The 24070-nt window shown below is 39.6% G+C and overlaps 1 protein-coding gene across 3 annotated transcripts in view; it reads right to left on the bottom strand.

Annotated features, from left to right (window-relative positions):
• The window catches only part of LOC103279848 (syntaxin-binding protein 4), a 76992-nt gene that overhangs the window by 11978 nt on the left and 40944 nt on the right, over positions 1 to 24070 (bottom strand). For 2 of the 3 annotated variants that reach the window (XM_062964232.1, XM_062964231.1), the window contains exons 9-18: positions 22805 to 22911; positions 20646 to 20799; positions 19915 to 19987; positions 16634 to 16731; positions 16071 to 16167; positions 15817 to 15944; positions 13453 to 13545; positions 12023 to 12088; positions 5389 to 5577; positions 1480 to 1596 (exon numbers count right to left, since the gene is read on the bottom strand). In XM_062964232.1, the coding sequence (XP_062820302.1) occupies positions 1480 to 1596; positions 5389 to 5577; positions 12023 to 12088; positions 13453 to 13545; positions 15817 to 15944; positions 16071 to 16167; positions 16634 to 16731; positions 19915 to 19987; positions 20646 to 20799; positions 22805 to 22911 (1122 nt within the window). The remainder of the gene's footprint in view (positions 1 to 1479; positions 1597 to 5388; positions 5578 to 12022; positions 12089 to 13452; positions 13546 to 15816; positions 15945 to 16070; positions 16168 to 16633; positions 16732 to 19914; positions 19988 to 20645; positions 20800 to 22804; positions 22912 to 24070) is intronic. The other variant, XM_062964233.1, reaches the window with a different exon arrangement.

Genomic DNA, 24070 nt, shown 5'->3' on the forward strand with positions numbered 1-24070 from the left:
AAGATAAAATGAGCCTGGGAACTCAGGGTTGAAAGTATAAACAATTATAATTGATGTAGTGTGTGGGAATGGTAGTAATGTGATCCAGGGGGTGGGATTTGATGATGATATTTGCGTGTGGTATTACGTTGCATCAGAAGTGATAAAATTAGATGTATGTAAACATTAGGTCATTCTCGACTTTTCCAAAGTCATGTATTCTTCAATAAAGATTGGATTTGAGAGCAGCTATCTTTGATCTGCGTTCAGACTGGTCCTTTGAAGTGAGCCTGACATATATATATATATGGCTTGCAAATATATATATATATATATATATATATATATATATATATATATATATAGGGCTTGCAAATATTGTAGGGGAAATGTGCACACACACACACTCACAGAGGGGATTTGCAAACGTTTCAGGGGGAAATGCATATGTGAAATTAGTATCTATAATTATAGATCTATATCTAGCTCTGCATTGTTTATATAAGCATTGAATGTTTGCCTGTTACTATGTTGGAAGGCAGCCTGAGTTCCCATGGGGAGATAGGTTGGGATCCAAATGAAGTTGTTGTTGTTGTTGTTGTTGTTGTTGTTGTTGTTGTTGTTGTTATTATTATTATTATTATTATTATTATTATTATTAGGTTATTGTTGATACCATATTGTTTTCATTGCCCCTACTTTTCCACTTATAAAGCTAGTTTATTGTTTTTCTTTGAAATATGGTAAATATTCAAAAACATTTAACCTACTGATGCCTTGATTAATGAAATTTTAATGGTATCTATTTTTATTTTGAAATTTACCCGTAGCTGTTACATTTTTCCACACTCGGCTTATACTCGAGTCAATAAGTTATCCCAGTTTTTTGTGGTAAAATTAGGTACCTCGGCTTATATTCGGGTCAGTTATACTCGAGTATATACGGTAATCTTTTTCTAAGGATCTTCATCATCTTCCCCACTGAAAACAATAGGGTTCACTATTATCCATAATTTCATATGTCCTCGCAGTTTAGGACAATATCCTCTGTGGATATAAAGATCATACTCTACTTGACAGTAAGTGTCCAAAATGGCAGGTGTGGCATGGAGATTGCTACGACCACCTTTCCCATCATCCCTTATTTTTAGTTGGGGCTGAGGATGTCTAGTATCCAAAACTGTTGAAGGATATCCCAGAATACTAGTATACTTTTAGAGTATACAAATGAACACAATAGTCTATGCATAAACAAACATGTATTGACCAATAATAATATTATTATTAGTGTCCAAAATGTTCCAAAATCTACTGGTTTCCATATGCTTCCCATCCAAATACAATAGGGATCTGTTTCTGGCATTTATTTGGCTTTTGAGCCAAATCCTGGACTAAAATAGTTCTTCTGTCCTAACAGTAGCACGATATTCCTGCTTCCTTTGTTCCTCCGATGGAGATGATCCCCAAATCTAGAGAGCTGCTATGGTTTCGGAATCTCACCTGGACAAATAGGAGCAGCTTCCTGTTAAGGATTTCCAGGCGTTTCCGGGAAACTTCGGACTTTTTCAACTGCCCATCGGTCAGGGTTAGCTGCCTTTTCATCTCTAGGACGTCATTCTGATTTGGAAAGAGAAAATACGAGGAAGAAAATGGAAATGGAGAGGAGCACAAGGAGATGTCGGTCTCCAGAGTCAAACGCACCTCAAAAATAAATAGCTGTTTTTAAACTTACATATTGGTTATCTCCAAGCCAAGGTTTACCAAAGAAAGAAACCAACTGGGACCTGGTAAAGGACTACTTAAAACAAATGAAACTTGACCCTATCTGCTGAACAAATACAACCTTAGAGACTGATGAGGATGAAGGGGATGTCGTGATTGACCAATTTTTACAAACATTTATATATATATATATATCTATATATATAAAAGAGTGATGGCATCAGGGCAGTGGACAAAACAACAAAACTAGGCCCCCCAACCTCGAAATTTGACAACACAACCCATCATCCACGCCTCAAGGTTGATACAACAAAAAGAAAAGAAAAATAAAGTCCTAATTAGAGGGAGAGGAATAATTGTTTTTATCCAATTGCTACCAGTTTAGAGGGCTAATCTCTGCCCACTTCGTTGCCTAGCAACCAAGGGACAGCCAGGTTTCAGTTAGGGGACAGGCACAGTTAGGCCTCACTTAGACTTCTTCCACAGATTATCTGATTTGAACTGGATTATATGGCAGTGTAGACTCAAGGCCCTTCCACACAGCTATATAACCCATTTATAATCTTATATTATCTGCTTTGCACTGGATTATCTTGACTCCACACTGCCATATAATCCACTTCAGTGTGCATTTTATACAGCTGTGAAGAAGGGGCCTCATATAATCCAGTTCTGAGCAGATAATATAAGATTAGAAATATACAGTAGAGTCTCACTTATCCAACATAAACAGGCCGGCAGGATAAGTAAATATATTGGATAATAAGAAGGGATTCAGGAAAAGCTGATTAAACATCAAATTAGGTAATCGTTATACAAATTAAGCACCAAAACATCATATTATACAACAAATTTGACAGAAAAGGTAGTTCCATGCGCAGTAATGCTATGTAGTAATTACAGTAGAGTCTCACTTATCCAACACTCGCTTATCCAACGTTCTGGATTATCCAACGCATTTTTGTAGTCAATGTTTTCAATATATCGTGATATTTTGGTGCTAAATTCATAAATACAGTAATTACTACATAGCATTACTGCGTATTGAACTACTTTTTCTGCCAAATTTGTTGTCTAACATGATGTTTTGGTGTTTCATTTGTAAAATCATAACCTAATTTGATATTTAATAGGCTTTTCCTTAACGCCTCCTTATTATCCAACATATTCGGTTATCCAACATTTTGCCAGCCCACTTATGTTGGATAAGTGAGACTCTACTGTACTGTATTTACAAATTTACCAGTCAAATATCACAATGAATTTGAAACACTGACTACAAAAACATTGATTATGAAAAGGCAGACTGTGTTGGATAATCCAGAACATTGTATAAGCGAATGTTGGATAAGTGAGATTCTACTTTGATATGAAATAATTTCTAGGATAGAATAATGCAGAACAATATAATCTCTAAAACCAGGACAGTAATAAAGAAATAAAGAAATAAAGAAAGTAAATAAAGCAAGGAAATTGGAAATTCCACAAAGGAAACAATCAGGGCCAGCTAACGCCTCCCAAGAAAGGATTCTTCCAGAAAGGAAGCTGAGAAGGCAGTGAAGCACTATGTATTACCAAAGTCCTTATTATTACTATCATTACTATCCTTACTATTATTATTATTATTATTATTATTATTATTATTATTATTATTATTGTGTTGCGGTCAACCGTGAAAATGAATACAATCTGGCTCCAAGTATTCAAAAACACTAAACTCAGAATATAAAAAAATTAATGTGGTATAATAAAACAGAACAATACAATCTCTAAAATCAGAACACTAAATAAAGAACAACACTCTGAAAATAGGGGAATTCCACACAGAAAACAATCAGGGCCAGCTAACACCTCCCAACAAAGGATTCCCATCATCAAAGTCTGGCGAATCCTCTGTTTTCTCAGGGCCACAGACAGTCGAAGCATATAAAATATCACAAACAACACCACTCTGAAAACAAGGTAATTCCAGACAGGAAACAATCAGGGCCAGCTAACACCTCCCAACAAACAAATCACTCAGGGAGGAAACAGCTAGGCTTTAAATCTGCAAGGCCATTACATCCTAATCATTTTTCCTAATTGCAGCATTCATACTTGCCTCCAACAGACAAAAAAAACAAAACAATCAGAAATATTGCATATTCACAACCTTTAGGAAATAATGTCCCCTGATGGCAAAAGCATGTTAAAGCGCTGAGCTGCTGAACTTCTGGACCGAAAGGTTTGAATTGGGGGAACTGACAGAGCCCCCACTGTTAGCCCCAGCTTCTGCCAACCCAGAAGTTCAAAAACATGTAAATGTGAGTGCATCAATAGGTACTGCTCCGGTGGGAAGGTAACGCCGCTCCATGTAGTCATCCCACATGACCTTGGAGGAGTCTACGGACAACGACGGCCCTTCGGCTTAGAAATGGAGATGAGCACCAACCCCCAGAATCATACATGACTGGGCTTAATGTCCGAGGAAAACGTTTACCCTTTACCTTAACTACCACCAATTCCTCAATACTTTATTTCCCATACCACCATTCTTCGCCACAGCAACGCATGGCCGGGCACAGCTAGTATATATATATATATATATATATCTATGATGAACCAGTTAAAGTTAGATGGAAGTCAACATTTTTCTTTTTTTTCTATTTTTTTCTTTTTACCATATACAGTAGAGTCTTACTTATCCAACATAAATGGGCCGGCAGAATGTTGGATAAGCAAATATGTTGGATAATAAGGAGAGATTAAGGAGAAGCCTATTAAACATCAAATTAGTTTATGATTTTACAAATTAATCACCAAAACATCATGTTGTACAACAAATTTGACAGAAAAAGTAATTCAAAACGCAGTAATGTTACGTTGTAATTACTGTATTTACGAATTTAGCACCAAAATATCACGATATATTGAAAACATTGACTACAAAAATGCGTTGGATAATCCAGAACGTTGTGCTCCTTTTTAGAGAGGAAAAGCAGGGTAGAAACAACAACTACTACTACAACATATGCATGCTGAACAATCTTAGAGAAATAGATGTCACTATCTCAACCACGACAACAACAACATACGCGTGCTGAACAATCTTAGAGAATGTTGGATAAGCGAATGTTGGATAAGTTAGACTCTACTGTATATTTTATATATTTTTTCTTTTTCCTTTTTTTCCTTTTTCTTCTTCTTCTTCTCTTATCTCATTTCCTACTTTCTATAAACAATCAGTGTTCTCCCACTTTCGATGTGAAAATTCTATTACTCGCTAACTCATACTTTTTATCTTCAAACATAAAATTTCCAATAAGAATATTTTTTAAAAAAAGAAATGTAAAACTCTGAAATAAATAATATTCTTTTAAGCTAAAAAATATGAATAGCTGTTTTTCACAATTTTTCTAAATGGTATTTCCATGCATTCAGGATTTGTTTTTTTTTAGTGAATAAAGGTAACAGATACCATCTGGTGTTGGAACCAAAGCACGCTCAGCCCTGATTCGTACTTGGATGGGAGACCACCGATAAATATCAAGCTACCAAGATGAAGAATACTGGAGTTATAGTCAAGAATCTGGAGAAAAGCCACATGAAATGGCATGGATGGTTGGATTTAGCATTGAGCTGGACACCTGTAGTCTAAAACATCTGAAGCGCCGAAGGTTCCTTTGGGTTGTCCCATTACAGACTGACCTCTGCTTCTGAAGCTTGCTTGGTTTTCTTCCCCACCAGCTGAGTTTTCAACTCCGCGATCTCCGCTTCCAACAAATGGATCACTTCTTCGTAATCTTGCTCCGCGCTGTGGGCTTGCCGTTGGGACACTTCGGCCACCTGAAGCTTGCCGTGGAGGCTTCGGTTCTCTGAGAGGAAGCCCAGCGCCTTCTGAGGTTGGGGAGAAAGCAAGAAGAAGATGGACAAGGCATTCCCAGACAGGAAGAGATGCGACTCGGGACCTTGAGAGCCAGTATGGTGCAACTGGTTTAAACAGCGTTGATGTTGCTGTCTGGACATTAACGGGAGATCTAGTTCAACCTCGAATATGAGCCAGTATGATGTAATCGTGTGCATGCTGGACTAGGAAGTGTAAAGAAGTATGAATTTTAGTTTACAGAAGCCATGTTTAACTGTGCTTTAAAAGGGTTAATATTTCAGTTACTCTGCACCATGAGTTGGTTGCCATGGAGAAGTAGGCGGAGCCAACTGCGTTTAGCTGAAGAGAGAGCAGAATTTGGAGGGAAACTCAGTCTGTGGTCAGGAAACCACAAGGAAGGTTGATTTGAGAGTCTGGGCTCTGCTGAAGCTCAGGGAAGGCTGATCCTAAGTTAGGGGATCAGGGAGACTCAATTGGTCATTTTGAGTCAATTTAAAATAAGTTTGGTGACTTATTTTAAGGTAGTCTGTAATCGGATGAATTACAGTGAAGACTGATTCTCAGTTGGAGAATCAGGAAGGCTCAAGTGTTTATTTGAGTCAGTTTAAAATAAGTTTGGTGACTTATTTTAAGGTAGTCTGTAATCGGATGAATTACAGTGAAGACTGATTCTCAGTTGGAGAATCAGGGAGGCTCAAGTGTTTATTTGAGTCAGTTTAAAATAAGTTTGGTGACTTATTTTAAGGTAGTCTGTAATCGGATGAATTACAGTGAAGACTGATTCTCAGTTGGAGAATCAGGGAGGCTCAAGTGTTTATTTGAGTCAGTTTAAAATAAGTTTGGTGACTTATTTTAAGGTAGTCTGTTTCCAGATAAGGAACAGATAGTCTGTGACTGAAATTCACAGTGTGACTGCAGGTTAAAGCAGTGGAGAAAGAAGTGACATTTTAGGAAGTATGAATCACCTCATTCTGTTATTGCAACTGTTAATCTAAGTGCCTCAAACAAGAAGAAAAGTTATTGTAACCATTAAGCTTGTGCCTGAATAAACGTGTTATTGTTCCCTTCAAACATCTCAGTCTCTGTCATATATAGACATTAAGAATAAACAAGAAGAAGAAATAAAAATAAAGATTTAAAAGTCTCCTCTCTAAGTAGCTAATGGCTATGTATTCCTATAGTAGTGGCAAGAGTTGATGATCCCCTTGACATTTGGGAGCAACATTATAAAACCTCTATAATTTGGTGGCAGCGTTTTAAAATAAACATCGTTATATTGGTGGCAGCTTTTAAATAAAAACATCTTTAATAACTGGTGGCAGCGGATATAGTTATATATAATACTAGCTGTGCCCGGCCACGCGTTGCTGTGGCAAAGTGGTGGTGGTATTGGTTAAAAATTGTTGTGGAATTTTTATTTGATGTTATTTGTATTTTTAATTAATTTTATTGTAACTTATTTTTTAATTTATTATATTTTATTATTTTGTTGTATTATTTTTAGTTATTTTGTTATAGTATTTTATTGTATTATTTTTAGTGTTTTTAATTATTTTAGTGTTTATTATTATTTTTTATTGTATAATTTTTATTTATTTATTTTTATTCTTTTATTAACACTGGGCTGAGTGGGTTGCTAGGAGACCAAGTGGGCGGAGCTTAGCCTTTTAACTGGCAGCAATTGGATAAAAACAATTATTTCTCTCCCTCTAATTAGGACTTTATTTTTCTTTTCTTTTTGTTGTCTGAACCTAGGGGCAAGGATGGTGGGTTGTGTTGCTAAATTTCTAGGTTCTGGGGCTTGTACTTTTGTTGTTTAGTGGGAGGAACGGACACCATTACTCCTTTATATATATATATAATTTAATAAAAACATCATCCTTCTCCACATCTCCGCAATCGGTGTCAGAGGTGGGATTTAAAAAGATTTCTCCTCCTGCCTGACATCTTTGCAGGAGGCTTTTCACATTAGTTGGCCAACCATATCCATGGATGCAGCTATCCACAGCTTAAAATAATTCCCTTAAATGCAAACCTTGATTTTGCCATTTTATACAAGGGGTGAGTTGCTTTGAACCTTATTGTTATTATTGTTACAGTAGTCTCACTTATCCAAGCTAAACAGGCCAGCAGAACCTTGGATAAGCGAATATCTTGGATAATAAGGAGGGATTAAGGAAAAGCCTATTAAACATCAAATTAAGTTATGATTTTACAAATGAAGCACCGAAACATCATGTTATACAACAAATTTGACAGAAAAAGTAGTTCAATATGTAGTAATGTTATGTTGTAATTACTGTATTTACGAATTTAGCACCAAAATATCATGATATATTGAAAACATTGACTGCAAAAATGCCTTCGAATAGCTAATAAATGGGAGGTCAAAGGGCAAAGGAATGCCTATATGTCATGCTTTTAAAACAGTCTGCTGAAAGGGAGATCTCTGTCAATGCAACTTCATCGCTTGATCAAGAAGCAAGTCTGCTTTCCTGGATTCTCATGTGGATATATTCTGGTTGCTGGGACTTTTGGCTTCTATGAAAAGGAACTTGTTTCATGCTCTATGTTTCTATGGACTTATTGCTTACAGCCTTGTTTTGTACCTATCTTTTGGAACTGAACTTTCACCTTTTTATGAACTATCTTTTGCCTATTTTCTAAATAAACTACAAAAGACTAAAAAAAATGCCTTGGATAAGTCTTGGATAAGTGAGACTCTGATGTAGTATTATTTTGCTATTGTATATCATTGACAAAATAATAATAATATTGTTGTTATTGTTAGTATTATTTCGCTACTGTATATAACTGACAATAATAATAATAATATTGTTGTTACTGTTAGTATTATTTTGATACTGTATAGTTTGATACTGGGAGCCCCAGTGGCGAAGTGTGTTAAAGCGCTGAGCTGCTGAACTTGCAGACCGAAAGGTCCCAGGTTCAAACCCCGGGAGCGGAATGAGCGCCCGCTGTTAGCCCCACCTCCTGCCAACCTAGCAGTTCGAAAACATGCCAATGTGAGTAGATCAATAGGTACCATTCCGGCGGGAAGGTAACGGCGCTCCATGCAGTAATGCCGGTCACGTGACCTTGGAGGAGTCTACGGACAACGCTGGCTCTTCGGCTTAGAAATGGAGATGAGCACCAACCCCCAGAGTCAGACATGACTGGACTTAAAACGTCAGGGGAAACCTTTACCTTTACTATATAATTGACAAAATAATAATATTATTGTTATTCTTAGTATTATTTTGCTAATGTCTTTAATTTAAATAATAGTAATAATAATATTGTTATTGTTAGTATTATTTTGCTATTGTATATAACTGACTTGGGCCCCCGGATGGCGCAGCGTGTTAAAGTACTGAGCTGCTGAACTTGCTGACCGTAAGGTTGGTGGTTCAAATCCAGGGAGTGGTGTGAGCTCCCGCTGTTAGTCCCAGCTTGTGCCAAACTAGCAATTCAAAAACATACAAATGTGAGTAGATCAATAGGTACTGCTCTGGCAGGAAGGTAACAGCGCTCCATGCAGTCATGCCGGCCACATGACCTTGGAGGTGTCTACGGACAATGCCGGTTCTTCGGCTTAGGAATGGAGATGAGCACCAACCCCCAGAGTCGGACACACGACTGGGCTTAATGTCAGGGGAAACCTTTATCTTTACCTAACTCTATCAAAGTATTCTCTGAAAACTAATCAGGAACTCAATCCTAACGCAAATGTAGTAGGACATTTTGTAGCACCTCTTCCAGGACTCCGGGTAAATGAGATTCTATAACTCACTAGCAGAGGAGTATTCCTATTGAATTTCCAATGGTCGAGTTTTAAAGTAATGATGCTTGCTGATGTATTTTATGAATGTTATTCTACTTATATATGCTGTTGTCATATTGTTTTATCTGTTGATTTGGGCTTGGTCCCCATGTGAACCGCTCCGAGTCCCCTTGGGGAGATGAAAGCGGATTATAAATAAAGTTATTATTATTATTATTATTATTTATTACTTTATCTAATTGACTTGATCCCTATTAGGGTATCCATTAGGAATCCTGGAACCAAAGCCCAGCAGATACCAAGGCCCAACTATCTATAGTTATAGCATTATGATTCCACTTTAATTATCATGATTCCATCCTATGGAAATGTAGAAAATGTAAACAATCAGGCTGCCTGGTTGAGAATTCAATGTCTCCATCACGAACCTGTGGCTAAAGTGGACTCATTGGCATATAATCGTGAAACTTCACAAGGCCATGCTTCAAATCCCTGCCAGTGCCCAGCCATTGGAGGATCATGAGTAAGTGACACTGTCTCAGCCTCAGAGGATGTCTGCCACAAACCCCTTCTGAGCAAATCTTGCCATGGAAAGCCCAGGGTAGCATTGCCGTAGGGACGAGAGAGCACAGAATGTCAACACAAAGGAAAGGTACTTTGTTTTCTACACTCTCCTGGGTTCCCGCAAGTGACACTTCTGGGGAGGCGGAGGAGCGTGGGCTTCTCATCGGTTAAGACACACGTGCCAGAACATCGCAGCAATGCCTTTGTGTACAACTCACAATGTCACACGTTGCGGTTGCTTAGGGACGTTTTGAACCGCAGGCTGTAATTGCAGGAAAAGAATACCGAGCATATTTTTAACCCAAAGAGCCCAGGCTCCTCAAGCTATTCAACAAGCAGAGGGAAAGCTTGGGTTGAATCTGGCTTCTGGAAGCATTTTCCTCGAATAGCACCAACCCTGCCTCATAAATATTCCTCCTCCGAGCTGCTTCTTCCCAAGGAGGATATTGATCTGTTAGAAGATGTCCCAAGGAGCAAGATAAAAGTGAAGCCTTTAGGGAGTCTAGAGAAGGGAAGGATGAGGCCGGGCTGTGGCGCAGGCTGGTTAGCAGTCAGCTGCAACAAATCACTCTGACCAAGAGGTCATGAGTTCGAAGCCCGCCCATGCCTGTGTCTCGTCTCTGTCTCTGTTCTAAGTTATGGCATTGAATGTTTGCCTTTATGTGTGCAATGTGATCTGCCCTGAGTCCCCTTCGAGGTGAGAAGGGAGGAATATAAATGCTGTAAATAAATAAATAAATAATATGTGCATACATACACACATACACACACACACACACACACATATATATATATATAAAATTATATCTTTATGTATCTGGAGGGATGACATGGGGAGCTTGTTTTCAGCTGTTCTGAAGACTAGAACACAATTCAAATGACAACAAAAGATATTTGACTTCAGCTTCAGGAATAATTATTTACTGTATTTTATATTATTTGGGCATGGTCCCTTTGTAAGCCGCCCCGAGTTCCCTTGGGGAGATGGGGTGGGATATAAGAATAAATCATCATATTATTATTAATTCCATAGCAGAATAGTCTGCCTTGGAAGATTTTCAAAGTGAGGCTGACTGGCCATCTTTTCGGAGTGCTTTAGTTGTGTGTTCCTGCAAGGACTAGGCCTTTGAGGTCCCTTCTATGATTCTTTGGGTGCATCAACATTGTAAAATAAATGCAGTTTGAGACCACTTTTGCCACCAAAGCTCAATGCTATGGAAACACAAGAGTTGCAGTTTTACCATGTCTTTAGCCGTCACTGCCAAACTAAAAATCCCAGGATTCCATCTCATTGGCAAGGTACGTTTGGTGAATAGAAGACAACAGGAGGCTGAGGAAGTCAGGATTTCTTTCTCAAATACTTTCTCTTTAAAACTACAGTAGAGTCTCACTTATCCAACGTTCTGTATTATCCAACACATTTTTGTAGTCAATGTTTTCAACATATCGTGATATTTTGGTGCTAAATTTGTAAATACAGTAATTACTCTATAGCATTACTGCATATTGAACTACTTTTTCTGTCAAATTTGTTGTATAACATGATGTTTTGGTGCCTAATTTGTAAAATCATAAACTGATTTGATGTTTAATAGGCTTTTCCTTAATCCCTACTTATTATCCAACATATTCGCTCATCCAACGTTCTGCCAGCCCGTTTATGTTGGATAAGTGAGACTCTACTGTATAAAATTATATTATGCTATTCAATACCATGACTCCATCCTATGGAAACCTAGGATTTGCAGTCTGGTGAAGTATCTTTACCAGAGAGCACTAGTACCTTTCCAAACTACAAATCCCAGGACAAGATAGCATACATTGTGGTAGTCAAAGGAGTATCAAACTGCTCTAATTGGGTCCTAGGAAAGTGATTTTAATTTTTGCTCCAAGGAGAAGAAGTCCAGGACTTGTAAAGCTCATATCTCCTTTGGAGGTGGATGGGATAGCCCTCCAAAAGGGAAAATCAATTCTAATTTTGAGTTTGTTTTGAGAGAATCTCACTGGCATTTCTACTGCAATAAGCACCAGGCTGCAATGTGATCCATTAATTACTTGCACAATGGCACCAAACAAAGTGTAATCTAAACACTTAACCTTTGACTGACCTGGTTCAATCTCTGGAGCTCCTCTTCCATGGACTTCTTGTTACTCTCTACCTCTTTCAAGAGGGACTGGGAATGAAAGAAGAAAAGAAAGAAAGGTTCATTTCATGTCATCAGCCCCCATGGCCTCTTAGCTGCTGAAATTGTTGACCAAAAGGTCGGCGGTTCAAATCCGGGGAGCAGGGTGAGCTCCCGCTGTTATCCCCAGCTTCTGCCAACCTAGCAGTTCGAAAACATGCAAATGTGAGTAGATCAATAGGTACCACTCCAACAGAAAGGTACGGCGCTCCATGCAGCCATGCCAGCCACATGACCTTGGAGGTGTCTACGGACAATGCCGGTTCTTCGGCTTAGGAATGGAGATGAGCACCAACCCCCAGAGTCGGACACACGACTGGGCTTAATGTCAGGGGAAACCTTTATCTTTACCTAACTCTATCAAAGTATTCTCTGAAAACTAATCAGGAACTCAATCCTAACGCAAATGTAGTAGGACATTTTGTAGCACCTCTTCCAGGACTCCGGGTAAATGAGATTCTATAACTCACTAGCAGAGGAGTATTCCTATTGAATTTCCAATGGTCGAGTTTTAAAGTAATGATGCTTGCTGATGTATTTTATGAATGTTATTCTACTTATATATGCTGTTGTCATATTGTTTTATCTGTTGATTTGGGCTTGGTCCCCATGTGAACCGCTCCGAGTCCCCTTGGGGAGATGAAAGCGGATTATAAATAAAGTTTTTTAATTATTATTATTATTTATTACTTTATCTAATTGACTTGATCCCTATTAGGGTATCCATTAGGAATCCTGGAACCAAAGTCCAGCAGATACCAAGGCCCAACTATCTATAGTTATAGCATTATGATTCCACTTTAATTATCATGATTCCATCCCATGGAAATGTAGAAAATGTAAACAATCACTTAATGTCACAGGAAAACCTTTACTTAAAGGTATCGAATGTTTGCCTATCTGTGTATGTTGTAAGTCCCCTTGGGGAGATAGAGCAGAATATAAATAATTATTATTTATTATTATTGTTGTTGCTGTTGTTGCTGTTGTTGTTGTTGTTATGCCCCCTTGCAACAACCAAGATGGCATTTGCAATCCTTGATTCGCACAAAGCACTTGTTTTCTAGTATAAGAGGCGAGAATTCTCTCTCTCAGAAAGCTCCAGGCATGATGATTCACCTTGAAATGGATTGCAAGCATCTCTCAATATAAAAGAACAATGCATTTCTTCATTGCTGTTAATATTTTCATTTCTGAGTTGAAAGCCTGCTGAATGGAAGGAGGACTCGGATAGCTATCCAGTATCTGATCAAACTCAAACATTAGTGCATCTGTTTTGTCTTCTTTGGAAGACAACATCTCTAGCGGCGCATGAGACTTGGAACCAAGGCTACCTTCGATGTGGCTATACTCACTTTTAACCTCCGGACTTCTTGCCGCAGGTCAGCCGTTTCCAGCTGCAGTTGTTCTATCTCTTCACTGTCGGTGCAACTGATGGAGTCACATGTCTGTAATAATAATAGAAGTAATAATTGTAATCATATCATCATATCTCTATATATAGAAACCAAACTACGCACGTATGTATGTTGGTTGGTTTGTACAACAAATGCTACTCCCTGGCTTGATGGATCTGGACCAAACTTGACCCACAGATCCTTCATTGTTCAACTTCAAAGGTATGCATATTATCTGCATATATGTCACGTCAAGACTCAGATACTGGAGTCTTGACTGGCATCAAGACTGAGGTACTGCATATATGCAGATAATAGTAATATTAAAATAATAATAATAATTAAGGCCAGGATTGAAAAATCAGCTGATGACCCAAAATGCAGACTGTGCAAGGAAACCGACAAAACCATTGATCATACCCTCAGCTGCTGTAAGAAAATCACACAGACTGACTACAAACAGAGGCACAACTATGTGGCCCAAATGATTCATTGGAACTTATGCCTCAAGTACCACCTCCCAGCAGCAAAGAACTGGTGGGATCACAAACCTGCAAAAGTATTGGAAAATGAACACGCAAAGATACTGTGGGACTTCCGAATCCAGACTGACAAAGTTCTGGAACACAACACACCAGACATCAGAGTTGTGGAAAAGAAAAAGGTTTGGATCATTGATGTTGCCATCCCAGGTGACAGTCGCATTGACGAAAAACAACAGGAAAAACTCAGGCGCTATCAGGACCTCAAGATTGAAATGCAAAGACTCTGGCAGAAACAAGTGCAGATGGTCCCGGTGGTGATCGGCATATTGGGTGCCATGCCAAAAGATCTCAGTCAGCATTTGGAAACAACAGACATTGACAAAATTACGATTTGCCAACTCCAAAAGGCCACCCGACTGGGATCTGCGCACATCATCCGAAAATACATCACACAGTCCTAGACACTTGGGAAGTGTTCGACTTGTGATTTTGTGAAACGAAATCCAGCATATCTATCTTGTTTGCTGTGTCATACAATAATAATAATAATAATAATAATAATAATAATAATTCTATGTTGTATGCCGCCTCCATCTCCCCAACGGGGACTCGGAGCGGTTCACACAGGGGCAAGCCCAATACAATCATATAAAATCGTAAAATCAACAGTTAAGACATCAAAGAATGCATTTAAAAACAAATTAAACAAGTCATTATTTAAAACAGACATAATTAAAATATGAAACAATCATCCAAGGCATAAAAAGGTCCAATATAGGACAACAGTCTGGGTGACAGTCATACTGATGAAGGGAGTGTCTATTACAGAATAGAACATACAATAATATTTGTACTTATTATTATTATTATTATTATTATTATTATTATTATTATTATAAAGGAGAAACATTTCTCCATAAGAGCAGTCAAAGAGAGACATGTCTGCTTGTGAGATAGTTCTTCCTAGGACCCTTTCACTCTACACAGTTATAGCACTATGATTCCACTTTAACTGCCATAGCATCATCCCACAGAATCCTGGAATTGAGCTTAGAGAATAATAATAATAATAATAATAATAATAATAATAATAATAATAATAATAATAATAATAATAATAAGTTTATTTATATCCCGCCTTCATCTCCCCCGAAGGGGACTCGGGGCGGCCTACAGCAAAATGAGATACAAAACAATAACAAAATATGAAACATCAAAATACAGAACAAAAACCAGTAATAATACATACACAATACCCGGGGGGGAAAAAACCAGAAACGCAGTATTAAAACATCGAATTAAAACCAATGAGGTTGCAAAAGTGGATAAGCAAAGTGCATATTATGAGTTGCAAATTCAGAAATAGATAAAGTGCACCAGATTCAATTAAGATCACATTGGGTTGGGAGGAGACCTGAATTAATATCAAGTAATCAGGAGTAGCGTGACCACTACAAAAGGTCGAGGAGTATAATTGTAATTATGATGATAATTGTGATGGGGATGGGCAATCTTAACCAAAAGCCTGGGTGAAAAGAGAAGAGCAATTAGATATTCCCACTCCCAGCCAGAAAGGTTCCGTGCCTCTGGTGACAATTTTGTAGTTCCACAGTTGAATTGATGTAGTTTAATACCACTTTAACTGCCATGGCTCAATGTTGTGGAGTCCTGGGAGCTGTAGTTTGTGTGCAAAAAGGGATGTTTTGTACAACAAAAAAATTCAAATAAAGGAGAGGGGGTAAAACTCTTGCAGCAGTTGGCTTCATGGCACTCTTGTTCATCTCAAATGACTTTTCCTTACAATCAGGCAGTTTGAGATAGACAGCTGGCAGCTGACCTGGGAATGGAAAGCCGAAGTATCCAGCAAAGTGGCCACTTCGTGTTGAGTGAAGAGCACAGAATTGGAATTGACACCAGCCTCTTCCAGCTCCTCCGGCAGGACATCTCTGACGGCTTGGAGGAAATCTGAGAAAGAAAAGGGAAGAGTTGAGGTGGAGAAATTGCCTTGGGATTCGGATTTTTATTACAACTGGTCAAAGGCTGCTCTTGACCAAAGATGATAGGAATTACAGGAGATGTTTTTTCACTCACCGCCATAAGCTACCGTTCCTTGCGAGTCTGTGGTCAGGCTCTGCCTGAGCTGCCTCTTCTTCTCCTCACTCACGTCAAGGCTCAGATACTGCAGCATCTGCACATGCAAAGCCATACAGCAAACATCAAAATGAGTGTTAAAAGGTGGAGAGAGAAATAACATAAAGGTTAAGATTTTCCCCATGTCCGACTCTGGGGGTTGGTGCTCATCTCCATTTCTAAGCCGAAGAGCCAGCATTGTCCATAGACACCTCCAAGGTCATGTGGCCGGCATGACTGCATGGAGCATTGTTACCTTTCCACCAGAGTGGCACCTATTGATCTACTCACATTTCTACGTTTTCAAACTCCTAGGTTGGTACCAACCCCCAGAGTTGGACACGACTAGACTTAATGTCAGGAGAAAACCTTTACCTTTATCTTACTATGATTCTATGAATCTGAGATTGAGGAGTAGGAGAAAGAGAAGAGAAGAAGCAAAAGGGGGAGGAGAAGCAAGAGGAGGAGGAGGGAGAAAGTTTAGATACAGAAAATGGATCCTCGGTTTTGCTGGCCAGACTCACCAGTTCAAGTTTGCCATCTTTGAGGCGAATGTGAGGGTCCAGAGTGACTTTGGGCTTGGTGGCTGGCACGGCTCGCTGGCTAGATGGGGAAACAGGAGCTGGAAGCAATAAATCAGAGTTCAAGAACAAAGAGAGGTCTTTGAAGGCCAGTGGGCAGCTCAGTACAAACCCCTGCCTTGGACATTCTTGGAAGGAAGCCACCCTGATGTCCACTCCTCATTCCCAGGGCCATCTCCACAGCATTATAGCTTTCCGGGCAGAACTGTGCACTGGCCACGTTATAAGCTTATATTTATTGGTAACCACATAATAAGTTTGTAGTTTCTTTTTCCTCACCTCCCTTTCTTATACTTCCTTCAAACCACCACCACACAAAAACAACTCTTGCAATGCAAACAGCGGAAGCTTGGCTTCCCATATGGGAAAGGCACACTGTCAGCAAAGGTCGTCCATAGCTGTTAATTGTGTCCCGTGAATACGTGACAACATTCTGCTTCCATAATATTGCAATCAATAAAACAGGCAAAGTTCTTCTCACAAATGCAGACATGCCAACTCTTTTATAATTGTTCTTCTACCGAACTAATGGGAGACTTGGATGCTAAGGCAGGTGATAGGAAAATTAGTGCTAAATTCCAGTTTGTGCCTAGATTCTTATGAGGCTCCTTCCCAATCCGTGAGCCCATGCATTAAGATAGAAGTACAGTAGAGTCTCACTTATTATTTATTATTAAACTTATTATTAAACTTAAACTTATCCAAGCCTCGCTTATCCAAGCTTCTGGATTATCCAAGGCATTTTTGTAGTCAATGTTTTCAATACATCATGATATTTTGGTGCTAAATGCGTAAACACAGTAATTACAACATAACATTACTGCGTATTGAACTACTTTTTCTGTCCAATTTATTGTATAACATGATGTTTTGGTGATTAATTTGTAAACTCATAACCTAATTTGATGTTTAATAGGCTTTTCCTTAATCCCTCCTTATTATCCAAGATATTCGCTTATCCAAGGTTCTGCCGGCCTGTTTAGCTTGGATAAGTGAGACTCTACTGTACTTCCTATTGTGACAGCCGCACATTCCCCGACACCAAATTTGCCTCTTAGGTTGGAGGAGATTTTCCCAAAATGTCAGAAGAAGCCACAGGGATCCCGCCATCGCAAGAGTAATCCGGCTAAATCCCGAGACCTCTTTGCCCCCACCAGGTGCCAAAGCTTTGTGTCTGCCCTGATAGGACTGAACGGCCGGGTTTGTGGGATTTGTCACCCACCGGAGTTTGGCCAGGGAAGGTTCAAGGACAGACCGCCTTCCCTTCCAGCTCCCGGTTAATCAGGATTTAGCTTTGCCCGGGGCAGAGGTGTCATGCATCAGTCTGGGACACAGTTCTTCCAGGTGAACCGAAAGGCCAGGCAGCACCCATGACTCACTTCCTCAAACACAGATGGCTTGTCTGTTTCTGGCAATATTGGGCTAAAATCCAGCTCCTTTCAAGGCACGAATAGCTCAAAATAATCTCATTTTCGACCCTTTTCCGGCTAGACTTTGGCCTCGGAGGGCTAAGGGGAGTTTGCACGCATGCCCTGGCTTCCAGAAAAGGTCAATCTGGCATCAACCATCACTTGTAACAACAGTGCAACTGAGATCGAGTTCCTGAGTATTTTTTCTTCCACCCTTCACATCTTTTCTTTCTTTAGTCTCACATCTTTTAGATTATGCATCTTCCCAAAAGGGCAGTCTTTATCACTCGATTTTGTAAACATTTTCATTTTGATTGAACAGCTGGGTTGAAATGCTTTGGGTAAATTAATTAAGTAAAGGTTGAGAATCCCGTATCTGAAATGTTTGGGATCAGAAGTGTTTGGTTTTTGGATTTTTGGGATTTTGGAATACCTATACAGTAGAGTCTCACTTATCCAAGCTAAACGGGCCAGCAGAAGCTTGAATAAGCGAATATCTCGGATAATAAGGAGGGATTAAGGAAAAGCCCATTAAACATCAAATTAGGTAATGATTTTACAAATTAGGCACCAAAAATCATGTTATACAACAAATTTGAAAAGAAAACATCATGTTATACAACAAATTTGAAAAGAAAAAGTAGTATGCATCAATGTTATGTTGTAATTACAGTATTTACGAATTTAGCACCAAAATATCATGATATATTGAAAACATTGACTACAAAAATGCCTTGGATAATCCAGAACCTTGAATAAGCGAGTCTTGGATAAGTGAGACTCTACTGTATTTGCATATTAGTACATAATAAAATATCTTGCAGATGAACCCAAGCCTAAGTAAGTACTGCATATACTCGAGTATAAGCCTAGTTTTTCAGCCCTTTTTTAAAGACTAAAAAGCTCCCCTCTGCTTATATCCGGGTGAGGGTCCTGGTTGGCTTATATTTTGGTCAGCTTATACTTGAGAATATATGGTACATTTATTATTTTTCTCTATTATTATTAGTATTATTATATTTATTTTTTTCTCTATTATTTTTGTTACTATTACATTTATTTTACTCTATTTTTATTATTATTAATAATACATTTATTATTTCACTCTGATCTTATTATTATTGTTGTTTATCATTACTTGTATTATTTTCCTGTATTATTATTATTATTATTATTATTATTATTATTATTACATGTATTATTTTACTCTATTATTGTTAAATTATTGTTATTTGTTCTGCAGATGTGGTCAAGTGATGAAGGAAGTCAATGGCAAAGGTCCTCTGAGTGAATCCCGCCAAGAAAACCATAGGAGAGGGTTGTCAAAAGTCAGGGCTGAAGTTGAAGACACATAGTGGCCAATGTAGAACTCCTTTTCGAAGAGCACCGCTGCCTCTGCAAACTACAGATCCCAGTATTTCACAAAATGTTACATGGCAATAAAAGTGCAATTGTCCCTATGATTATGGATGCGAATCAGTGGCCACTAGGTCAAGACGTTCTGTTTCTTGGGTCATCACTGTCACTAACAGAGTAGGAAAATGGTGTAGGAGGACACTGATCTATACTTGCTAAACCAACGGCCAAAATTAGCTGATTACTTTGGCAGACAACTTCCTCAGCACCTGTACTATCTCCTCCTACGCACACAGAGGAAAATCTTGGCACTCGGGAGCTCTGTATTTTGGTTTACTCTAGAAACACAGGGCAAGGGAAATGATTAGCATCTTCCAGGCTGTGTATTACTGCTCTGGAAGCCACTGCCTGTTATTTGCAGCTCTAAAGCATCCCCTGAATAGGAGGAAAACGCCTTACCGGATATGGTGAGTTCTGGAGGGCAGATATCCGGTGATGGAGAAGGCACTGGAAAGGGACTGTCATGTCTGCTCTGGAAAAAGAGAAACATAACAAGGGAAATGAAGGCGAGAGGGAACAAAGGGCCTCAAATGCAAGGGCCTCTCCTGCCCAACAAGGTGGAAACAGGCGGAGTGTAGTTTGAACATCTAAAGTAGTGGAGAAAGCAAGCCAGACCCAAACCGGGCCATGTCGATGCGGCCACTTCCCCAAACTATAATAATAATAATAATAATAATAACTTTATTTTTATACCCCGCCCCATCTCCCCGAAGGGACTCGGGGCGGCTTACATGGGGCCAGGCCGGATAAAACAAACAAATAACAGTAACAAAGCAATAAAACAATTATCCCAGTAAAAAAAAACATCAACATCAATAAAAACAATCATTAAAATCAACAAGCAGGATACAGTGTTAAAAACAGGAGACTAATTCGTAGATCCCAGACGAAATGCAGAGTGTTACGAAATGGGAAAAGGAACTCTCAAGTTGAATGGACAATAAAGTGCGGTATAAAATGGCAAGACAACAACAATGGGACTATTATGGAATGGACAGATAGATCAATCCAGCAACAACTAAACATCGAAGGCCTTTTGGAAGAGCCAGGTTCTACACACCTGGGAGGATTGTGGTGATTTTCCCATGGAAAAAGGGAGGGCATTTGGGTGGGATTTCAAAGGTCTTTACCTCGGGGGACCTGACGTGGACTTTCAAGCGGCAAGGACCCAGGCCGTTCCCGATGGCCTTCGTTGGGGAGGAATGGATGCTGTTGTGAGCCAAGAATCCTGGATGCAACCGGACCCGTCCAGGAATGAAGGCCACTTCAGTGTTTCCCTCGTGTCTGAAGAAGAAAAGAGCCAAATTATGATAATGGAGGAGGGGGAAGATGAGAAAAGTGGAAATCATATCACAAAGTGGAAACATCACATCCAGGATGGCTGCATAATTGGAATATATGGCAATGTGGACTCAGATAACCCACTTCAAAGCAGATATTGTGGTATTTTCTGCCTTGATATTCTGGGTTATATGGCAGTGTGGAAGGGCCCTCAAATAATAATAATGATGATGATGATGATGATGATGATGATGATGATGATAATAATAATAATAATAATAATAATAATAATATTCAGGGAGCAGAGGACTCTTATAAGTAAAACAAGCAGTCAAAGAAGAAGAACATGCCCTGGCAGAATATGTAAAGCAAAGTGAAGAACCTGCTTTGATTGAAGTCAAAAATCAGAAACTCCTCAAATCACAGCAGACAAAAAAACAAGTACAAGAAAACCGCACTACAAACTAGAGCTGACAGCTGGCACAACAAAACATTGCATGAAAAGTTCCTTGACAAAATTGAAGGAAAAGCTGATAAGGAGAAGACCTGGCTCTGGCTCATGAATGGGACCCTGAAGAAGGAGACAGAAGGCCTGATCCTTGCAGCCCAGGAGCAAGACATCAGAACAAAGGCCATTAAGGCCAAGATCGAAAAATCAGCTGATGACCCAAAATGCAGACTCTGCAAGGAAACCGATGAAACCATTGATCATATCCACAGCTGCTGTAAGAAAATCACACAGACAGACTACAAACAGAGGCACAACTATGTGGCCCAAATGATCCATTGGAACTTATGCCTCAAGTACCACCTGCCAGCAGCAAAGAACTGGTGGGATCACAAACCTGCAAAAGTATTGGAAAATGAGCACCAAAGATACTGTGGGACTTCCGAATCCAGACTGACAAAGTTCTGGAACACAACACACCAGACATCAGAGTTGTGGAAAAGAAAAAGGTTTGGATCATTGATGTCACCATCCCAGGTGACAGTCGCATTGACGAAAAACAACAGGAAAAACTCAGCCGCTATCAGGATCTCAAGATTGAACTTCAAAGACTCTGGCAGAAACCAGTGCAGGTGGTCCCGGTGGTGATGGGCACACTGGGTGCCGCGCCAAAAGATCTCAGCCGGCATTTGGAAACAATAGACATTGACAAAATTACGATCTGCCAACTGCAAAAGGCCACCCTACTGGGATCTGCGCGCATCATCCGAAAATACATCACATAGTCCTAGACATTTAGGAAGTGTTCGACTTATGATTTTGTGAAATGAAATCCAGCATATCTATCTTGTTTGCTGTGTCATAATACCATAATAATAATAATAACAACTTTATTTATACCCCGCCACCATTTCCCCGAGGGGATTCGGGGTGGCTTACATGGGGCAGAGGCCCAAACAACATAAGGACAAAATAAACAGCAACATAATACAAATTACAATATAAAAATATAAAACAGTAATACAATATGAAACAAGAGTATTATAACAGCTGAAGCCAGTCAATTAAAACAACAATACAATGATAAAAATTGCATTTAAAACACAGAAATGGTAAGACCATAATAAATACAGGCTAGATTATTAAAAACCATCTAGGGCTGATTATTTAATGACTGTCTCACCGAAGGCCTGCCGAAACATGAACAATTTAAAAAAAATAATAAATCTGTGTATGAAGCAAATGTTGGTATACATTGAAACCCTCAAAAAGCAAAGGTAGGATTGCCCCAGGGTGCATCGACACCAGGCATGCTTATCCCAGATTATATGGCAGTGGAGACTCATATAATCCATTTCAGACCAGATAACCTGGGATCAGATCCTAGGATAGTGTAGAAGGGGCGTTGGATAGGAGCACAGCATCTGGGTGAAATCACAACACTAGTACTATGTAGGATGAATGGCTTTGGTGAAGGCCAACTCTGTTGGAAACGCTCCACTGGATTTCTGTAGTGCTCAAAGACTCTCATGGCTAGTGTGGTCAGGACTTCATGCTTACCTGAACTTTGTCTTGGCTAATATCCTTTTGGCCTCTTCGTAGGTGGCACCCACCAAGGAGTCCTTATTGATCGCAATGAGCTGGTCACCGACCCGCAGACGCCCATCCTGCAAGAAGAAAGATCTCTGTGACACCCATCTGATAGGAACAAGGAGAAGGAAGGCTGTCAGGGACAAGGGTTCCAAATCAGAAGAAGACAGGCAGTGCTGCCTATTTGTTTCAGGACTACTGATACCATTCCAGAAACTGATTTATGAGGACTGAAAGCAAAAAAGACAGCAGTCTTCCAAAGATGAAGGCTCTGGTTAGTAGGTTAGTGGAGCCAAACAGATTCAAGGAGATGTTCTTCCATCTTAAGGACCTAAATGCATCTAGTCTTTGTTCAGCAAACATAGATACATAGATCCAAGGTGAACTAAACCACCTAAACTGGGCTCTACAGGCCAATGGATACTCCACCACAGACATCAGAAGAGCTGCAAGGCCAAGAACAAGCCATGAGAGTCAAGACAAAGATCCACCCAGAGGAATGGTGTTCTTACCATACATCAAGGGAACCACTGACCGCATAGACAAACTGATGAAGAAGCACAACCTACAAACTATCTACAGACCCACAAAGAAAATCCAACAAATGCTACGGTCAGCGAAAGACAAGAGGGATCCTCTCTCCTCTGCGGGAGTCTACCGGATACCATGCAGCTGTGGACAAGTATACATAGGGACCACCAAACTCAGTGATGCCCAAACACGAGTCAAAGAACATGAAAGGCTCTGCAGACTCACTCAACCAGAGAAATCAGCCATAGCAGAGCACTTGATGAACCAGCCTGGACACAGGATATTATTTGAGAAGAGCCTGCAGAAGAGAAGGCTGAGAGGAGACATGATAGCCATGTACAAATACGTGAAGGGAAGTCATAGGGAGGAGGGAGCAAGCTTGTTTTCTGCTGCCCTGCAGACTAGGACGCAATGGAGCAATGGCTTCAAACTACAGGAAAGGAGATTCCACCTGAACATCAGGAAGAACTTCCTCACAGTGAGGGCTGTTCGACAGTGGAACTCTCTCCCCCGGACTGTGGTGGAGGATCCTTCTTTGGAGGCTTTTAAGCAGAGGCTGGATGGCCATCTGTCGGGGGTGCTTTGAATGTGATTTCCTGCTTCTTAGCGGGGGATTGGACTGGATGGCCCATGAGGTCTCTTCCAACTCTACTATTCTATGATTCTATGATTCTATGAGAACACAGAAATGCTGGACAACTTCAA

This window comes from Anolis carolinensis, unplaced genomic scaffold, assembly GCF_035594765.1.
Source record: "Anolis carolinensis isolate JA03-04 unplaced genomic scaffold, rAnoCar3.1.pri scaffold_13, whole genome shotgun sequence".
Taxonomy (NCBI): Eukaryota; Metazoa; Chordata; class Lepidosauria; order Squamata; family Dactyloidae; genus Anolis; species Anolis carolinensis.